Below are 22,064 nucleotides of genomic sequence, written 5' to 3' on the forward strand. Positions count from 1 at the left end.
GTCGATTAACCGATTAACCGAAAATCCTTTTTTTGCACTTAAAAAAATGCTTTTGTATTTATTTATCCGTTTCAATTCAAATACAAATTTCAAATTAAAATTATATATTTTTTGAACATCCTATAAACATGATTAGTGAGTTGTATAACAACTGACATATTTAATTTACATGTATTTGAAATTTTGTTTATATTTACATGTATAAACGAAGCTGTTAAATTAATCAAAATCTAAAACAATCCAAAAAGGAATATTCTTTATCATGCTTTTGAGAGTTTTTTTCCAAGAAAAGTTTTATTAATTCTAAAGAAAAAAATCGTTTAAATTATATTCTATTTATAAAAGATTATTTCAGAAGATCTCACTAAAACCCTAAAAAAACTCACACATCGCTAATTTCCTGCAACAACGTCATAATTCAAAAAAAGTCGTTTCGAGAAAAACGTTTTTGAATATTTCATGACATTTTACTATTTCTTAAATAAATTTTCAACATATCATGCGATTTCAGAAATATAAATAGTAGATGTTAATATCTTTCTAACCTGTATTTAACCCAAATTTTTACTTATCAAATATACGAGAAAACATGAATTTTAATTTTGATGTTTACAACAAAAAAAACACTCTCACACAAAAAATAATTGACTTCTTTGAAAACTGATAAAACTATATGAAAGATTATAGAACAGCGCATATTTTGTATTACTCAGTTCAAAAAACACGGAGTTATGACGTTGTTGCAGCAAGTAGGCGATATGTATACAAAAATGATCTCAAATACCTTATTTGCTGTTTTTTATGTTTTTGTACACAACATTTGTTGTTGTATTTTCAATTTAAAATTAAAATAGAAATTATTCGGTTAATCGAATAATTTTAAATTAACCGATTATTAACCGAATAAATCTAAACCTCGATTAATTATTTGCTCGATTAACCGATTAAACCAGAAACCCGATTAATTGAATACCCTAGTACCTAGGCTATATTGTAGGGCAAGGAACTTTACGAACTGACCAAGCTAAGGTAAATGCTATTACCAATTTTCCACTCCCACGAATATACATTGGAATGACCGGATGGTATCGCCAATTTATTCCAAATTGCGGAATTAGCGCCACTTAGGGACTGCTTAAGAAAGTCGGACAAGTTTTTGATTACAACGGAGGCGGAAGCTGCTTTTACTAGATTGAAAGAGGTGCAACCTGATTTCAGCAAACCGTTCACAATACAGTGTGATGCATCGAGAGTAGGGGTGGGAGGAGTTTTAGTCCAAACAGACAATAACGGTCAGGAACACCCAATAGCCTATGTTTCACAGAAACTTAATAAGGCACAAACCAATTACACAGTGACAGAGTTAGAATGTTTTGCCGCTATTGTCTGTTTGAAACGTTTCCGACCATATGTTGAAGGTTTGCCGTTCAAGATTGTAACGGATCACAGGAGTTTACGTTGGCTGATGTCACAAAAAGATTTGTCAGGGCGTCTTGGAAGATGGAGTCTCAAATTGCAGTGCTTTGATTTCGAGGTAGAGTATCGGAAAGGTTCGTTTAATGTAGTTCCTGATGCACTATCTAGGGATATCGAAGTAGAGGAAGTAGTAGTCCCAGCCATATCATCAGAGGTGGACTTAAATTCTGAACATTTTTCATCTATAGAGTATAATTCTCTCAAAGACAATATATCACAATATAAGGATAATTTTCCAGATACATGTATATCTGACGGTTTCGTTTATCAGAGGGTAAATTTTAGAAAAGGAGTGTTTGAGGAGGAGGAAACGTTGTGGCGTTTATGGTTACCAACCGGGTTTCGAGACGGTGTTATTGAAAATAACCACAATATTTCATCATGTCACGGTGGACTCACAAAAACCTTAAATCGTATACGCCAAATATACTTTTGGCCAAAGATGACAAAGGACGTGAGTGATTTTATATCCCGTTGCGATATTTGCAAAAGCACCAATCCCACGAATCAAATTTTACGTCCAGGTATGGGTCATCAAGTAAAAACGGATCGCCCCTTCCAACGAATCTATATGGATCTCTTGGGTCCATACCCACGGACGAAACGGGGTAATACTATGGTTTTTGTTGCTATTGATCACTTTTCCAAATATATATTTTTTAAACCTTTGATAAAGGCATCATCTACAGCAATTATAGCATTTATCGAAGAAAACATTTTTCATTCAGTTTGTTTCCAATCAAATGAATGAATTTCTGAAGGCCTACGGAATCACACACGTGAAAACTGCTAATGTTTCGGAGAGGACGAACAGAGAATTCTTGGTAAAATTAAGAATATTGATCAAGGGTCAACAAGATCAATGGAACAAACATGTATCAAAAATCTCGAGCATTCTCAGGAGTGATTATCATGAGACACTCAAATGTTCTCCCTATTTCAGTTTATTTGGATACAATATGGTTCATCACGGCAGTGTTTATCCATTATTAGAAAAAATTGGTTTATCACAAGGTAGCCAAGGTAACTGCATAGCGAACGATAATAGAATGGAATTATTACATGATCAAATTAGAGAAAACCTTGCAGTGGCACACGATAAAGCTGCGAAAACCTATAATTTCAGGTCTCGCGATATTGAATTTAGAGAAGGTCAAGAGGTTTTCAGAAGGAATAGGGCCCAGAGCGAATTTAGCAAAGGCATTAACGCAAAACTATTACCCCCATATATAAAATGCAGAGTGCGTAAGAAAGTCGGATCTTCATTGTACCAACTAGAAAATTTGAATGGCAAATATATAGGATTATTCCATGCAAAGTATATTAAGCCATTTTGACTGAATTCAAATAGAATAAGGGTGAATATTGGAACGGCTAGTTGAGTGCTTCAGGGTGTGCTCGTACCCCACGAAAAAAATGTTCTCCTTATTTCCAACCCTCACAAGTTTGTTTGCAAAGAAGGTTTGTGGCATTTTTTTTGTTACATATATTTTAATTTTTCAAAATTTGTTTCGATGATAATGTGTTGTTACTTTTACATTCAATACAGTACTTTTGATCGTTATATCTATGCACATTTTAACACACATATATTTTATATATTCTGAGAGTCATGAGAATTTGTGAGCTTTTTAGGTAAGTGAGAGATATACAATGGTTTACTTGACTGATTACGACTGACGATTGTTTCTTCGGTGGATTTACCTCTTTTGAATAAGATCTTTTGAAGAGATCACGGAAAGTTTTAATTCAAATTAAAATAATTTTTCTTAAATTGAATAGAAATTCTTTTTTATTAAAATGAACAATTTAATTAAAGTTCAATAAAAAAAAATAAATCTTGATATAGATTTATAATTTAAAATAAACAGTTTTAATACGAAAAGAAGACAGTGAGATTGATATAATGCCAAGTGTCATCATTAAGTGCATATATTACCATAAAAAATATTTATCGACCAAAATGCATATTAAAAAGCAGCATTATCTTCATATTTATCGTTTTAAAATCATTACTAATAATAATCATTAAACTAAAATAAATAATTATAAATTTAAACGACATAAAAAAAAGAAAAAACTGTAAAATTTTAAGCTGAAATCGAATGAAATTCAGAATATAAAAAAAAATCGTCATAGTTAGCGGTACTTTCTTAATATCATCATCATTACAAAATATTAAAAGTGAGAACAGAAGTGTAATTCCAACATCAATATAATACTCATCAATTGTGACGTCACCGATATACAAGAAACATCTACCGATCACCAATTCGCTCCAAAGTGTTTCATCATTATTAATGATCATTAGTTAATATGTTAATTAAATGTTATAATATTTTAACATTACTAATATTAAAATATAATGAAATTATTAACTAAGTATGTTAATGTTAAATGAATATTTTACAGTGCTAATTTATTATATGTAAGAGAAATTGAGTGTTAAAATTTAAGAGATAATAAAAAAAAGAAGAAAACTGATTTATAATTAATTGAATATCTCACTAATATAAAAGAGAATTATATAAATTTAATAATATAGTTATTGTTAATAATAATTTTATTTGAAATTTGAAATGTTTAAAAAATTACTAATCCTAGCATGTTTGAATTTACAATGTAAATTCTTTACAGAGCTTGTATTTTGGTTTAAAAACTGAATTTAAGTTCTAGTAAAGTTTTTATAAAATATTACTAATTCAATCAAGTGAAAATATTTGTTATACAGATAAACTAATTATTTCTTTCTTTTTTAAATAGAACACATACGATTACGAATGAATTGAGCTCAAGACATCGTTGCCGTAACAAAAAGAAAAAGCATCACAGTCGTTTGATTTATTATATTTCCAATCCTCTTTTGAGGATAATAAACTGTAAGTTTGTAAAATTAAACATGCAATTCGTTAACAAATAATATAAACTTAATTATATATTAATATTACCTTACTATTTACAAAAATTTCAATATTGTACACAAGTACTGTCGAATTTAAACATATATACTTTTTATTTTTAATATACATACTTTATTTAAATTTCTTTTTTTTTAAAATTAGTTTATTTAATTTTTAAGAGTTTATTTTTTTAATAAATGAATTGTATTAAGTATAAAGCTAAAAATGCATTAGGAATCATAATTGGAAATTGTGGGTTACAAGGTAATATGGATAAATATATGAACTTTTGAGTGATACATTTTGGGAATGACTAGAAATTATTATGGACACAGGGTCATTTGACGGTAATAGGTGGGAACAATTTTAGTGTCTTTTGCGATGAAAACATCAATCGCATACTGAATACAAACAAACTTATCTAATCTTTTTTTTAAACCTATTTTTAAACCTATAGTTTGTGGAATGAAATTTTTCAAATATTCTGTTGCCTATGCAATTAGCTTTGATTTGGTCAAGAACCACCCCCAAAACCGGCGAGCTTAGCCCTTTACAAACATTCCACGCATGACCATATCATAAGCAACAACAAGCAATAATGAGACAAGACCGGCAATTTGGTAACACGTATAACTCAAATATGAAAAGAAGAAAATTCGTCCTAAATCGTCTAACAGAATTGGGGCATAATCTCATTTTTAAAAAAAAATATTTTTAAAAATTATTTTCTTGAATTTAACTGACTTTAGCGACCTCTGGTGAAGGAGAGTCAAATAAAAGCAATTCCTAAAAATTTATTTGAGTTGTGTTGTTAGCTATCGATCAATATATATTTTATCATATTTTAAGACTAAACATTTTTTTGGATTTTTGTTACTAGTACAATATAAAACACCTGAAATATTCTAATAGGGTTTTACCTAGGCCCTTCCAGTACACCAAATTTGCAGTATTTTTTAAATATCAGGGATATTTTACTCCGAAATCCACTAAAATTCACTCTTAGAAAATCCTATTCGTAAATTTGTTTACACAGAAAGAAGAAATTCATATTCCAATTATGAATTTTTAATAAATATTATTATATTATTAATTTTTTTGCCCAAATTTGTTTCATTTAGAATAAGAACATGTTCATAAATAAGTATTATTAAATTGTACATGCTAGACGTTTTTGCTTTTTATATACATTTTTTGTTATTTTATAATAAATTACATTACGTAATGATTTAGTTCAAATGATTTAGTTCAAATTTTCTGTCAATCTGAAATATATTCTGTAAATCTGAAACGTAAAAATATCATCAAACATCCATTAATATTAAAGCATTTAATCTTCTTCAAAAAATACACATAATTTACTTCAGATCTGATATAAATATTTTGTTTGAAAATATGAAGAATCGATTCTTTTAAAATGTATATTTTATTCTACTAGTCTTACCCTAAAAAATGTCATTGTAGATCCACCTTCCAAAGTTCCATAGGAAATATCAGTTTGTTCTGCCAGATCTGAGGCACTCTCAATTGGTGTAATCATACGTTCAACAGTTAGAAACGCGGCTAAATTTGCTGTATACGATGAAATAATAATCAATGTAAAAAACCACCAAATACCGCCAACAATACGTGTAGATGTTGCCTAAAAATAATTAAATCATAAAAACATCTAGATTAATATAAAATTATAAAAAAGGTACGTTCGAGCAAATATTTTATAATTTTCATCAATAATGTGACTATAAAATATTTTTGAGGAGCAAACAGAAAAAAATTTCGTGTAGCAAATTTATTTGTCAACAAACAATTATTTTAACAATGTGACCACTAAAAAGTAAATTTTTACAAATTTATTAAACTGTAGTGCGATTCACCACTACCCAGCGGTAAATGATAGATAATATTCGATAACGTTAGAATGACATTAGTAGTATAAATATAGGGATTCTGGCGTGTTTTAGAGGAATTTTTTTCTCTAAACTGGCAGAGAAGAGGAATATTGAAAATTTTTATGAGGAATATTGAAGAGCATTTTCTGAAATTAAGGCAGCGACAATTTGATGACGAGGAATTTTTGGCAGAGAAGAGGCAGCAAGAAATTTTATGAGGAATATTGAAGAGCATTTTCTGAAATTAACGCAGCGACAATTTGATAACGAAGAATTTTTGGTAGAGAAAAAGGCAGCGACAATTTGTAAATTTTTGTTTTCTTGCTTCAGGTAATTTGAGTAAAGTAGAAATCGAACGAGTGAAAAACTTTAAATATCTGGGAGTTTTAATAAACGATCAATGGGACTCATCCAAGGAAATAAGATGTCGGATAGAAATGGCGAGAGATGCCTTTTATAAATACAGAAAAGTACTTAGCAGCCATGATATCAGTCTAGCAACAAAGTCACGATTTATTAAATGCTATGTTTGGTCAGTATTATTATATGCGGTGGAAGTATGGACAATTAAAGCCACGGACGAGAAAAGATTAGAAGCATTTGAAATGTGGATATACAGGCGTATATTGAAGATTCCATGGACTGACCGCGTCCCAAATAATGAAGTATTGAGAAGAATGAACCTTGAACGACAATTAACTAAGACAGCCAAAAATAGGAAAATCTCGTATTTGGGACACATAAAATTGAAGGAAGACGCGCGCGAGGCAGAAGAGAGCTCTCATGGCTAGGAAATATTCAAGAATGGACAGGCTATCGTGATGAACTAAATCTACTAAATGCTGCAAAAAATAGAGAGTTAATAATTCCTGAACTGCAATAAAAAAAAATACATTTAATTTAATTCAGTTTAATTTATATTTATATAAATATGTTTGTTTTTTTTTAAAAAAACTGTAAAACTTTGTATTTGTATGATCACTTACATCCGAATAACGGATTTGCAAATAAAAGAAAAAAAGAAAAAATGCTTTGTGTGTTGTATTGTGTGGAATTGATTTTGCTTTTATACCCTTCACCATGAGTGGCAAGGGTATATATAAGTTTGTCATTCCGTTTGTAATTTCCACATTTTTCATTTGCGACCCCATAAAGTGGATCGTTATAGATAGCGGAATCGATATAGCCATGTCCGTCTGTCATACATACATGATTCATATATCAATATCTCCGGAATTCTCCCGGCTCGGTTGCTATTTAAAATCGAGAAAATCGGTCCACAAAGAGATATAAGGAAAAACAAAATAGACCAGTGATGTTCAAAAATAAAAATTAAGATGTATTGGTGAGAGAGCTACCCAGCAAACATAATGTCAAACACTTAAAATAATAACAAAATGAAGAAAGTTTAGATTTAGAATTTTTGTCAAATAAACCAATTTATTAAATGAATGTAATTTAAATTTTAAGGAAATGAAAAAATATACATTGTAAGTCCGAAATTCTCTTAAATTTTGTATTTATTTTTGACTTTGTTTTATTGTGTTCAATTGTAATTGAAACGCTTGTGTTTGCTATACTTCAAACAAAAACAACCAACAACAATGCTTAATAAATTTCTGAAAAAAATTGCGATAGTCCGTCACATGTGGTTTCTTCGCATTATCAGCGATGAATGAACAAAAGTTTTTAAAAGAGCATAACTAATGTGTGTAAATTTTTCAAACAATTGTTGTATGGCGTGAACAACACTGAAATAGACCATGTATTTTGTTAGTGTTTCATGAAATCATGTACATATGTATGTATATAATAATTATTATATGTTAACATAAAAAGAAAACACAAATTTAGTTGTGTGTTTATATCAGTGATGTTCACGCCATACAACAATTGTTTGAAAAATTTACACACATTAGTTATGCTCTTTTAAAAACATGTGTTCATTCATCGCTGAGAATGCGAAGAAACCACATGTGACGGACTATCGCAATTTTTTTCAGAAATTTATTAAGCATTGTTGTTGATTGTTTTTGTTTGAAGTATAGCAAACACAAGCGTTTCAATTACAATTGAACACAATAAAATAAATAGAAAATTTAAGAGAATTTCGGACTTACAATGTATATTTTTTCATTTCCTTAAAATTTAAATTACATTCATTTAATAAATTGGTTTATTTGACAAAAATTCTAAATCTAAACTTTCTTCATTTTGTTATTATTTTAAGTGTTTGACATTATGTTTGCTGGGTAGCTCTCTCACCAATACATCTTAATTTTTATTTTTGAACATCACTGGCAGCGTTGCCGTTTAGGGCTTTTCCTACCAAATTTGGTAGGATTTTTTTCGTTTGGTAGGAAGGTAGTTTAAATTGATTTTTGGTAGGTTGGATCAAAAAGTACACAGAGAAAACAGATTCGTGATAGCAACCGAATTTGTTTCCAATCGAATGATTCGGTTGCACACATAGAATTTCTCAGTTCTAACAACAAAAAGTCAGTTGATAAAGAAGAATTTCAGTTGAGGCAACCAAACTTTAGTTACCCCTTCCAAAATATGGTAGCCACAACTGTAAAATTCGGTCACTAAGATAGTATCATTCGATTGGCAACAAATTCGGTTGCTATCACGAATCTGTTTTCTCTGTGTATTTATTTACAAGATAGATTTATCGCATTATTAGAGACTACTAAGGCAGATGCAGTTTCAATTTTCCAACTTATAACAGATTTCTTTTCGGCACATAACTAGGGTTTTTAATTTCCCAACCTTTTTTGATTCCCGGGAATCGGGAAATTTTTTTCTACATTCCCGGGTACCCGAAATATATAATGATACTGTAAATTAGGAATATTATAGCCAAATTTCATATAAAAACTTAGCGTTATAATTATTAAATTGAAAAATGTCAGCCTTTTATTTCATAAATCCATTCCTAATATTTAATTTTTTAGATTCATTCCAAAGCCTTTGTTTAAACTGAATTAAATTTAAAGTTAATTAATAACAGAATTTATTCAAACTTTGAATGATTACATTTTTGTTAAATCAAATCATTTACAATATTAATTGAAAAAAATTTTCTTAAGCCTTTTTGTACTAGATTTGAATTGAAGAAAAATTTAATCAATTAATAAATTTGAGAAGCTATTTTGTTATGGATTTGAAGAAGAAATTTAAAGAAATTAGAATGATTCAATAAGAAATAAATTCTATAAATAATGAATTCACTTTTTAAATTTTCATACGAAAAACCACAAATAAATAATAATAGTAAGCGATCTATTACTGCCGAGATATAAGCAAAAAACTGTAAAAAAAACTTTTCACTGTTTGTTGGCGAAAGAAATGGAGTTCTTAGTTGTTTTCAATGTATTTTCGTCAGTTTTTAATTCCCGGGATTCCCGACTAAAAATCCCGGGAATCGGGTAGTGAAAAATTGGCAAAATTCCCGGGAAATTTGTACCGGGATAAAAACCCTACACATAACGTTCCTTTAAAAAACTTGATCGGATTGGTAACAGACGGTGCTAACGTTATGACTGGTGACGTTACTTACTAATGAGACTGACTTGTTTTACATTAAGTGCACATGTCACTCACTCCAACTCTGCTCCAGTTATGCATATATTGAGCTTCTTTGTGGTAATATATATACTTTTTTCTCTCATAGTCCCAGGAATACTGTTCTGTAAAATCTCATAAAATATTAGGTGTTTGCCAAACAAGATGGTTATCTTTAGAAGGTGTTATTGCAAGAATTATAGAACAATGGGACAGTTTAAAATTGTATTTTATATCACGTTTTTATGACGTAAATGGTATAAGAGCAGCAGAACTGGCAGAAAGTATGTCTAATAAAATCAAAACTTATTTTTTATTCTTGACATATGTATATGATTTTAAAAAAATGGTAGGTTTAATACGATTTTGGTAGTTTTTTGACAAAAATTTGGTAGGAATAAGATTTGTTCAGTGGCAACGCTGATCACTGGTTTATATGAAATATAAATACCAGCGTTGCCACTCATAAAATATTTTTCCTACCAAATTTCTAATTAAAAACTACCAAAACCTACCAAATTTATAATATTTGAGAAGTGCTATATGGATTCGTTTCAAAATTAATAGTTAACTTAAAATTATATTATTGCTGCTATAAAATTACCCAGAGGAAGAAAGTTATTTAATAACACTACAATCATAAATATGTTAAAATCGTTCAGTTTTCGAGATTTTATTTTTGAGTCGATTTAACGATGTCCTTCCGTACGTCTGCCTGGCTAGTTGTCCATGTATTTCACATAGCCCACATATAAATGTCCTGATTTATATAGATATTAAATAACATTTTTACAAATAAATTACACCTAAAAATTCAATTCATAATTGACCATAGCTCCCATATAAGGCCCTCTTCCGAAAATTACTTAAACGAGCACAAAACTCCTAAAAGTGTTGGTATCCCGAAAAAATTCAACACAAATAAGTTTCATATAGAAATAAATTACGCGTCCTAATTTCCATAATTGGACATTTAAAGTGTCAGATGAAACTGAAATATTGAAGCAGAGTTTAACACATATTATTAGAAAATAAAAGGTACTAAATAAATACACATTTACCTGACTAAACTAAATATTTAAGAAAATGCTATCTTCATATTTTGCAAATATGTAGTTTTATTATTTTGGCTTAACATAAGTAGTTTTTTCGTTATTATTTCAATTATTTTGTTCTTAAAAATACTTATGTATTCAGAAATATCGTAGCCTACCAAAATACCACAAATATCGGAACAAACCAACCAAACTACCAAAAGTCAATTTGTTAACTTCAAACTACCAATTTTGGTCCAATTGGACCAAAGCGGCAACGCTGATAAACAGGGCAACCAAAAGTATGCAATATCATATTTTTTGCTGTGAGTCGTATAAACATATGAGTTAGTTATTTATCCGTTTCAGACAATATTAAGAATTTTGCCATCGATTTGTTAGTGCATATTTTGCTCTTTACAGCATATTCTATCATATTTTGCTTTTTATAGCATATTTTGGCATATTTAGCTCATAACATAATTTTGTTGTTTGCATTGTAATTTTTCATTTCTATATTTTACTATTTTTCGGGGTCCAAGGATACTTGTCCTAAGTTCCTTAAAGAAAAAATTAGAATACCCATAATCGCTTTATCTTCATTGAATTTTCGTGGATTTAAGGGAGCTTAATTTCCGTATATTTGTGGTTTTTAAATCTACATGTAGAATAGAAACATTTAGAGAAATTTATGCAGAATATCCTCTCCCTACTGATCCTATACATATTTTGGCACATGAATTCAGAAAGTCAAATATTATCCTAGTAATTACTAAACAAATTTGAAGTATTAGACAGTTTAAAATTGAATTGATCAATTGATTATGATTGTCTAAGAAACTCTATGGAAATCTAAAACAAAGATTCAATTTGAAAATTTGAAAGTTTAAGTAAATACATAGTCACCCCTATCGGCAATAACATGTGAAATTTTGTTCCCATGAAATATCCATTTCCCTCGAAGGGAAAATTGCTATCGTGATATTCCCCTGAACTTTTCATTCACAATAGTTAATTTTGTTCGTAGAAGCTGTTTATTGTTTACAAAATTCCATCCAAAAATTTCAAAACAATGGGAATTTTTTCATATGAACAAAGTTGATGAACGAAAAAAGGAAAAGGGAAAATATTTCATGTGGAATATTGATTCGCGATAGGGGTGAGTAATTTATTGCAATAATAAAATGAATTGAATCAGACTATTTTTATGTATAATAACCAAATTTAATTTATGAGCTCAATATTTTTTTTACTTTATATTTATTTGTTTAATAAAACTTTGAAATTCAACAAAAAACAACTATTTTTAAGTGCATATTTTTATATTTTAAGAGCATATTTTTCGTTTTTAAGTGCATATTTTATGCGCATAAAACACTTTTTATAGAGCATATTTTTGATTGCCCTGCTGATAAATACCCAACTAGAGAGAGTTGTTTATAATGAGTTCTCATATGAGCACAAACACACAACAACATTCTACAACAGACATCGGCAAAGAGCCACCTTAAGAGCTCTCTGGTTTTATTTTCTTTCACACGTACGTAATTGGCAAAAAAAATAAAAGAAATCATTCTCGCAAACAACTTTACAAACCTTTGTTTCAGTGCCAGTTTTGCCATTTTAGCACTTTCAGTGCTAGATTTAGCATTTTATTTCTTGAAAATGCATTGAAATTTTTAAAAATTATGCTAAATGCTTTTTAGCATAATTTGTTTGATAAAAAAATTTTTTTTCTCGTAAAAATTTTTACTTACAAAAAATATTTTACTCCATAAAATGCTTTTGGAGAAATAAAAATTAACTTTTATTAATATTTCAACTAAATTTCTTTCGGTGTGGTAAGTAAATGAACACAACGCACAAATTTACTTCCTTTTTTTATAACTATGTATAACTATATGTTTAAAGAAATTAAAAACAAAAGGGAAAACAATAACAGTTATTTTTTTTGAAACATTATAGTAAGATTCTTTTGATGAATTTTTACTTCCATCTCCGTATTTAGGATATGAAATTCAATTGAATATGAGAAGAAAATTCGAAATATTTTCATTTTATTTTTAAAAGAACTTGTTAATCAACTAAGAAATCTTTTACCTAAAAATATTAAAAAATATTTCCATGTTTTCTATACAAAATACCCTAAATCATGTAAAGAGCCCAATTACAAAAATTTTAGAAGAGTTCAAGTATAGTTTAACTGATATAAATATTATTCAAAATCAGTGTTCTTATATCTCAAAGTATATAATTTTAAAAATTCTGTCGGTGAAAATTTATTTAAAGAATGGTTATTTTTCTATTGTCATTACTCATTTCACCATTTCATAATGCCGAAGTTGAAAGACTTTTTAGTTTAATGGCTTTAATTAAAAATAAAATTCGTAATCGAATTAAACCAGAATTGTTAAGTGTTGTTACGCTTAAATGCATGTTGTTTGTTACGCTTACAATATAACTAATGATATTGCAAATAAAATAAGATCATCATTCAATTAATTATTTTGTATAATCAGTAGGTATTCTAATAGCTTTTGTATCGAATAATATTGGTAAATGTATTAATAAATTAAAAATCTTATTTCATTAAAACATGGAAGTTATAAAAAATATTTGTTATTTTATTCATTAAAACAAAAACAGAAATTCAATATAAAAGTATATTTAAAAAAACTATATATATATGGGGCATTTCACGTCAAGTGAACCAACTTTTGAAATCGATGTCTTCCGATCGCGATGAAATTTGCACCAATGTTAGTTCTATTGGATAGTAATTCGGACACCATTTTTCAACAAGATCGGTCAAGAACTCTCTGAGTTATAGGAGGTCAAAATTTGAAATTTTGGCCAAACAGGTGTTTTTTTTATCCATATAACTTATTACCTATTGTTCTTAGCAAAATGTGTCCCAAATAGTTTAGATAGCTATTTATGCAATCTTTCGAAAAAAAAATTAAAAAAATTTAATAAAATATTTTTGATTTTTTTTTTTAAATCAAAAATATTTTTGACTTTTTTTTCAAAATGGGCCCTTTTTATTTTTTTTAAGAAAGCTTAGGTCTTTTCCTAAGCGACCTATATGGTCGCTTAGTGGGATGCGAGTGGGATATCTATCAAAAAAATATTTTGTAACTCAAGATTTAAAATTTTTGAATTTTTTTGCAAAATCAAAAACTTTGTTGACTTTTTTTAAAAAAATGCACCCATTTTTTAATTTTTTTTTGCTCAAAAGAAAGCTTATGTGTTTTCCTTTAACACCCTTTTTGTCGCTTAGTGGGATGCGAGTGGGATATCTATAAAAAAAATGTTTTGTAACTCAAGACATACAATTTTTTACTTTTTTTGGAAAAATCAAAAACCTTTTTGACTTTTTTTTCCAAAATGGACTCTTTTTTTATTAATTTTTTTTTTCTCAAAAGAAAACTTAGGTCTTTTCCTTTAAAACCTTTTTGGTCGCTTAGTGGGATGCGAGTGGGATATCTATCAAAATAAATGTTTTGTAACTCAAGACAAAGGTTTTTAAATTTGCACTATTTTAATTTTTTTCATATTTGTGTGTAAACCTTAAAAATTAAACTTACACAGAGAAACTAGACACATTAGCCTTTCCGATGGTATGTAATATACCCAACTAAAATTTCATAGCCTCGATACTGTAATACCCATAATATGTTAACCTCAGGAATAAAAATCACTTTTTTTCTATGGAAATGTTGAATAATTTAATTTTGTTATTTATTTGTAATAATAATTAATTTAATATATAATAATAATAATAATAATAATAATAATAATAATAATAATAATAATAATAATAATAATAATAATAATAATAATAATAATAATAATAATAATAATAATAATAATAATAATAATAATAATAATAATAATAATAATAATAATAATAATAATAATAATAATAATAATAATAATAATAATAATAATAATAATAATAATAATAATAATAATAATAATAATAATAATAATAATAATAATAATAATAATAATAATAATAATAATAATAATAATAATAATAATAATAATAATAATAAAAAGATGAATAATTTAGTAAAATTTAATCTTAATCACAATAGATCAATTTATATAATAACTATTTTTACACTTAATTTATGAAGTTTTTAAATTTTCAAATATCCATACTTTTATTCTCCTTATTTGTCACCTTTATTAGCTGCTTTTTTTTTTGTCAATCCTTTCTTGGCGTTATTAGATTCAGCTACTGATTTCGCTGCTGGCTTCTTTTTTGGCTTTGGAAAGAAATCGCATTGAGTAGATGCAGAAAACTTTTTTAATTTGAGTCTTCTATCGACAAGCGGTATGAAAGCATGGTATTGAGCAGTGCCATCGATTGTTACCGCAGCATCGAATCTGCTCTTTAGTGTTTTCAATGTTTCCTCATGATCCTCATTGCTACTAAAACTATTTTAGTTTCTTTACAATAATTCTTTGCCCAATGGAATAAAGCAGTCGCATCTAAGATGCGATCTTGATGAGAGCACTGGGGGCTATACTTCGCTGCATTTCTTTTGAGGTTTGCTCCAATACCATCACATGCTCCTTTACCATGAGCAGTAGGATGAAAATGCCACTCAGCTGGCATTCCAAAATCTTTTTCATGAGCTGTAAGATTTGCGAAGCTACTTTTGTTTTTAAAATGTTGACGAGCTCCGTCCGAAACGTAGTATACCTTTTCTACTGTAAATTTTGATTTTAGATAATTTAGTATTATCTTCTGATACTCATAAACTGCAACGGTGTCATGTTTTAAATCGTCGGATATGATTGCCATACTTTTGTGTTCCAGGTTTTTTTCTTTCATGTAGTAAATAACTACTGTGAATATAGTTGCTTGGTCGTTATTGAAGTGGAATGCTTGTATGGAATCCTGAAGAACATATTTATAGTTCTCTGCGAAATCAAATGAAATAATGAATTCACCAGACTTCAAATGTGTTTTCAAGTCCTTGAAGAATGACCACTGCTCTTTGACTAAAAAGTCATGGGTTCTCAAATTTAGCAATCCTCTACACAGTTCTTCCACAAAATCATCCACATTTAAAATTATGGTTTTCAGTGTGCATCTTTCAGTCTGAAGCCAAGATTCAAATTTTAACTCCTCAATACATTCTCGATCAAGAGTTGATTAAATTTTCTTTGATGGATGTGGTTTCCGGGCAATTCGAACATTCACCTAAGTGGCAAGAAGTTGTAGCATTAGGGCACATAGTCAATTTAAGGCAATCGCGGTAATGGTGTAAATCTTCTGATGAATCATCTTTTAAGTAATTTAAGTTGATTTCCTTCAACATCAATTTAACATTTTCATGGTAAATACAAACACATACTGTGTGAGTTCCGCTGCTTCCTGCCAAAACGCAATGTTTTGGCCTCAGTTGTGTAAATTTTGTGAATCCAATTTTGACATCCTCGTATTCAGATTGAAATGTTGCGAATAATTCATTCAGGTTACAGAGAACCATTCTCTTCTGCATTTGAACTTTCTTGCCATCGATTCGTACAGACATCCAGTCTTTCATCCCTGGCATCAGGCGACTCATATCATCTCGCTGATAAAACTGAGTTATTAGAGATTTAGTATCGCACTCCAAAGTTTTTCCCTTCTTTTTGTTTGGGAGTGTGAGAATCCCATGCTCAGCACACAGAAAAAATTATGACTTATTTTTTTTCAACTAAATTGTTATTTGATTTTAAATTAAAATTAATTAATATTTTTTATTGGTTTTATTATTCTTTTTATTTGTTTTTAAAAACTCTGAAAACTTATATATAGCAAAAACAATTTTTAAATCTACGAGTAAAAAAAAATTGTTTTAAGTTAAAAAAAGTAATATATGTCAAATATCTAAAAAAATAAATAAACATATGAAAGAAATTTTGTATTTTACACAATTTTTTTCATAAATCCACTTTTAAGCGACTATTTATCCAATTATAAATTGCCCATTAAAATCCGGTCTCACCGGTAAGTATAAGATTATCATTCTGTGTAGTTTTCTTAAGCTTTTAGGACTTTTTATAGATTTCCCCGTTGATAAGAAAGGGTTGCTGCAGGACTTAACGATTCTGATGATTAGAACTTCGGGGTTTATTTCGGGTAAGCACTATTGAACATACATACATGTATATTGATTGTCCACACCACTGCTTATTTTGAACATTATGTTTTGTTGTGTCATTCCACAGTGTTTGAAGACATCTATCAATTACATATTTTGCATATCCTGTACCTGTGGAGCAATTCAAGCAAATCCAATGCAAGTCCCTAGTTCTTAAGAGTTATTTATAGCTTTAAGTTTTATTTGGTTCAAAAACAGACGCTAGCATTCACATATATTCTCAATACCAAGGTACATACATTTCCATATACATATCAAAGTTGGAATGAAATTAAGGTTTTCCAATCACCTTAATTGACATGCAGTCCAATTATGAATAAAAATTCCAAGAGAGTTTTTCCCTTTTCCTATTCAAATGCAATGTTAAAAAAAAGAAAAGGGAAAAAACTACCGGGGAATTTTTATTCATAATTGGGTTGATTATGAAATGTAGATCATAGCCACTGTCCTATATGATATACGCAACTAAATTGAAACACTACTTAATTTTATGTCACCATTCAATATTGCTATCCTAGTATAAGTCCTAGTTGCTGTCCGAAAAAGCCCTAAATCTAAAAAGAACTAAAAGAGGACCTTTTTATTCTCTAATGCAGCTCATCAATGGCTAGGCCAGATACAATTGTTGAGAAATGGTATCATAACAAACTTTAATCTTTTATTTCAAGTTTAATGTTTTTATACAAACGTTTGTTTTCACTAACACTACACCTTTATATTATACTTGCATTACACTAATATTGCACTACATTATTGTAAAATTCTTATATTAACATATTTATAAGTAATTAACTGTAATTAAATATATGTAAACGCTTTTTAATATAAATAAAGATGAACAATAATCTTATATATTAATTATAAACAGTATTTTTTATTAATATTTTTATAGTATCAAAAATAAAAGATGTTTGGATATCTGCTCATAACCAATCAAAAAAAATTATTGATTTTATTAAAAAAATTGTTTGAATTTTTCATACATTTTCAAATATTTTGATTCATTAATACTGATAATATTTTAATAAAAAAAAAATAAAAAAAATTTCAATAAAAAATTTACGAATTTTAGTATTTGATTTTACAAATTCTGTGATAAGTCCTATTTCAATAAAAAAAATATTTGATTTTATAAATTTTGTGATTGAATACGAATTTTTTAGCAATTCTTGCTTTTCGTTGAGACGTTCCAAACTCAGTCATTGTTTTTGCAGAACTCCATGTTCTTGGAGCAAGCGTGAGAAGTTGAATTATTTCAGCTTCACTCTGTGACGTTTTGTATTTCTCTTTTATTTGTTCAAGAACTTCTACTGCATCCTTATGGTATTGGTTTCGACACTCATTCGTTGAATTTGAAAAGTTAGAATAACCATCATCATCAACAGTTCTGTCTTCATTCTCGGAATTACTTTTGTCTTCATCTGGAATAACTTCAACGCAAGGCTCATTACTATTCAAATTCGGTAATTCGTTCAACTTTCCGAGCTCTTTCCTGCATGATCCACAAATTTTCAATCGTTTTGACAGCGTAGGGAATTTTTTTAATAAGCCGTCGGAAATATTTCGCATATCTGATGATCTGTGCTTCATTTTGTTAAAGGGATTAAAACAAAAAGATAAATAAATTTCATTTTCAACCTTAGCCTTTTTAGAAGTCGTAGACATTTTGAATTTTGTAAGTATTTATGTAAATAACACACGTCTTAACTTTAACGCTGTTTCTAAAAAACTGATTTCCGTATGTCTTCAGAATGACAATAAATAGTTTTTTAAGATCATATAGGTAGTACGTTTTAATGAATGAGTCTAAAATCTTTTATTAGGGTCAAGAAGGGCTTACATACTAAAGTACCTAGTTTAACCAAATGTTACAAATAATAATAAAAATAAACCACCATATAAATAACCTACCTGTCAACTTCTACCTCTCCACCCACTTCTTAAAGTCAAATGTCATAAAATAATAAATAAACTGGTACTTCGGAGAAGGGCCATAAAATATTTCCACTTGATTCCAAAAATTTGTTTCTGGGGCACCTGATATTTTAACAATGAAAATCACGTGCGCTGAAAACTACCTCTAGGATTGACTAAAAAAGCCGCAAGATACAAAACTCAGACAAATTTTGGGGGTGGAAAATTAATAGCGGTCGGCCTCATATTGCACCCCTCCAGTGGCTATTATCGGTCAGTTGTTGTGGTTTTTATTTTTAAGGTTTTAGAAACACTTACACACAAATATGAAAAAAATCAATTTAAAAACATTTGTCTTGAGTTACAAAACATTTATTTTGATAGATATCCCACTCGCATCCCACTAAGCGACCAAAAAGGTTTTAAAGGAAAAGACCTAAGCTTTCTTTTGAGAAAAAAAAAATTAATAAAAAAGAGTCCACTTTGGAAAAAAAAAGTCAAAAAGGTTTTTGATTTTTCAAAAAAAAAGTAAAAAATTGTATGTCTTGAGTTACAAAACATTTTTTTAATAGATATCCCACTAAGCGACAAAAAGGGTGTTAAAGGAAAACATATAAGCTTTCTTCTGAGCAAAAAAAAAATTAAAAAATGGGTCCATTTTTTTTAAAAAAAGGCAACAAAGTTTTTGATTTTGCAAAAAAATTCAAAAATTTTAAATCATTTTGAAAAAAAAGTCAAAAATATTTTTGATTTAAAAAAAAAAAATCAAAAATATTTTATTAAATTTTTTTAATTTTTTTTTTCGAAAGATTGCATAAATAGCTATCTAAACTATTTGGGACACATTTTGCTAAGAACAATAGGTAATAAGTTATATGGATAAAAAAAACACCTGTTTGGCCAAAATGTCAAATTTTGACCTCCTATAACTCAGAGAGTTCTTGACCGATCTTGTTGAAAAATGGTGTCCGAATTACTATCCAATAGAACTAACATTGGTGCAAATTTCATCGCGATCGGAAGACATCGATTTCAAAAGTTGGTTCACTTGACGTGAAATGCCCCATATATTTAATGTAAAATACATATATAAAAGAATATTCAATTCTGACTATAATATATTTTTTAAAAATTAAAATATTTATTTAAATATTTTTGTACTACATTTTATAAAATAACCTACAATTTCTTATTCCCAATTTATTTTCAGAAAAAATTTTGAATTAATAATTCGTTACCTTAATATAGAATCGCCGTAACTCGTTTTTTCCAAAATTTAGTTTTTTGCATACTTCGATAGATAATCCCGTAATACACCATTAATAAAATAAAATGTGACATCATTAATTCATAAAATTTTGTGTTAAAAGAAATCACAACTACAGAAATTTAAGTTTTATTAAGTTGTTTTCTTCTCCTGTACAGTAATGAAAATGTTAGTTAGTTATGTCCTTTCTATATTAAGGTAGCGATATGAAATGTAATCTATTTAAACAAGTCAACAATTGTTATGAACAAAATTAGAAAAAAACTTTAATTTATATTTGTAACATTTGAAATAAAAATTGTATTGTTACATTGAAAAAATTTAGCACTTTTTTTCTTCTGTAGAACATTTTAGCACTTAGATTTTCAAGTTTTAGCATATTTCGAAATTCATTTTCTGGCAACACTGTTCAGTGCACTGAATGCCAGAGAGCGCTACTCAAAAAACGCAAATACAAAATGAAGTGGTGTTAGTGTGCAAATGCAATTTTACGCTCTGCCGATGTATGTTCTACAATTTGGAATGAGATGAAATGAGAATTACAAATCAAACACACGCATGCATAATATGGATTTGAGTGCGTTTCATTCAGTGTTGCCACTGCATGTGCAATTACACATATTGTGTGTAATTTTAACTTGACGGGTTGGACAAACTTGAAGTAACATTAGTAAATGCTACCGGCGATGCCGGGGCGGTCAACTAGTATAGTATATATACAAGGTGGCGCAAAAGTAATCCTCCTATCACAAAATGTTATAAATTTTGCGATTGGCCCCTAATGTCAGTTCTGTTTTGACATTTGTGTAGTAAACACATGCGAAATACACGTTAATAAACAATGTTACGCTACACTGCTCCAGAACGCGGAATATTGCTGACTATTTATTTAACCAATAATCGGTCGGTGATTTTTCATCAAAAATAATCATGAGTGATGAGGCCCATTTCCATCTTAGCGGGTACGTAAATAAGCAAAATTTACGCTTCTGGGACACTGAAAATCCGCGTGTAAACCACCAAGAGCTATTACACCCGCTCAAAGTCACTGTGTGGTGTGCTGTTTTCGCTGGAGGAGTCATCGGACCTTTTTTCTTCGAAGACGTCGCGGGCCAAACGGTTACTGTGAATGGTGAGCGCTACAGGCCTCAGACTCTTGCAGCTCTTAAAGACAATATCCGTCAAGAATGTGAGGACCTACCGCCGGAAGTTTTGGCCAAAGTGATGGAAAATGCCATAAAAAGGGCTCAAATGACAATCAACTGTGGCGGCGGCCATTTACATGACATCATATTCTCGACTTGATGTAAAAAAAATTAAAAGACCAAATAAAAATAATCCACAAGAAGAATCAAAGTTTTTCATTTTTTTTTAATTACAGCCAAAAAACATCGGAAGTTTACTTTTGCGCCACCTTGTATATGCACATATGTATATAGATTATAGGTTAAGGGTGTTATTTATTTATTATTTATAAATTTTAACTATTTATTGTTTTATAAACACTAGGTTAAGTATCTTTTAATTTGTATGTGTTAAAATAGATTCAGTTGGGGTTTTTCTGCTACTTCGGCTGCTACTTTCTTATTTTTGAATGTTGTTGTTTGTTAGTTGTTTTGTTCGCTTTCTTCTTTTCTTCCTGCGAAGTTAGCTGCAGTTTATTAAATGGTAGATATGGTGTTGGGGCATCGATGCAGCCAGTGTTGGTACATTTTTGTTCACCGTGTGAACATTCTACCCGTGGGTAGTGTGATATAAACAGAATTCTTAGGGTTTTAAGTGGTTAGGCCTGAAACATTTGGGTTTAGTGTATCTATCATCAGATCACATTATTTTGGACTGGAGTACCTGAA

General features: G+C 29.0%; 1 protein-coding gene across 1 annotated transcript in view; it reads right to left on the bottom strand.

Moving 5' to 3' along the window:
- LOC135962777 (glutamate receptor ionotropic, kainate 2-like) overlaps positions 1-22,064 on the bottom strand; it is a 290,464-nt gene that overhangs the window by 70,788 nt on the left and 197,612 nt on the right. The window contains exon 9 of the mRNA XM_065514670.1: positions 5,821-6,018. Coding sequence (XP_065370742.1) covers positions 5,821-6,018 — 198 coding nt within the window. The remainder of the gene's footprint in view (positions 1-5,820; positions 6,019-22,064) is intronic.

Source organism: Calliphora vicina, chromosome X (assembly GCF_958450345.1).
Source record: "Calliphora vicina chromosome X, idCalVici1.1, whole genome shotgun sequence".
NCBI classification, from domain to species: domain Eukaryota; kingdom Metazoa; phylum Arthropoda; class Insecta; order Diptera; family Calliphoridae; genus Calliphora; species Calliphora vicina.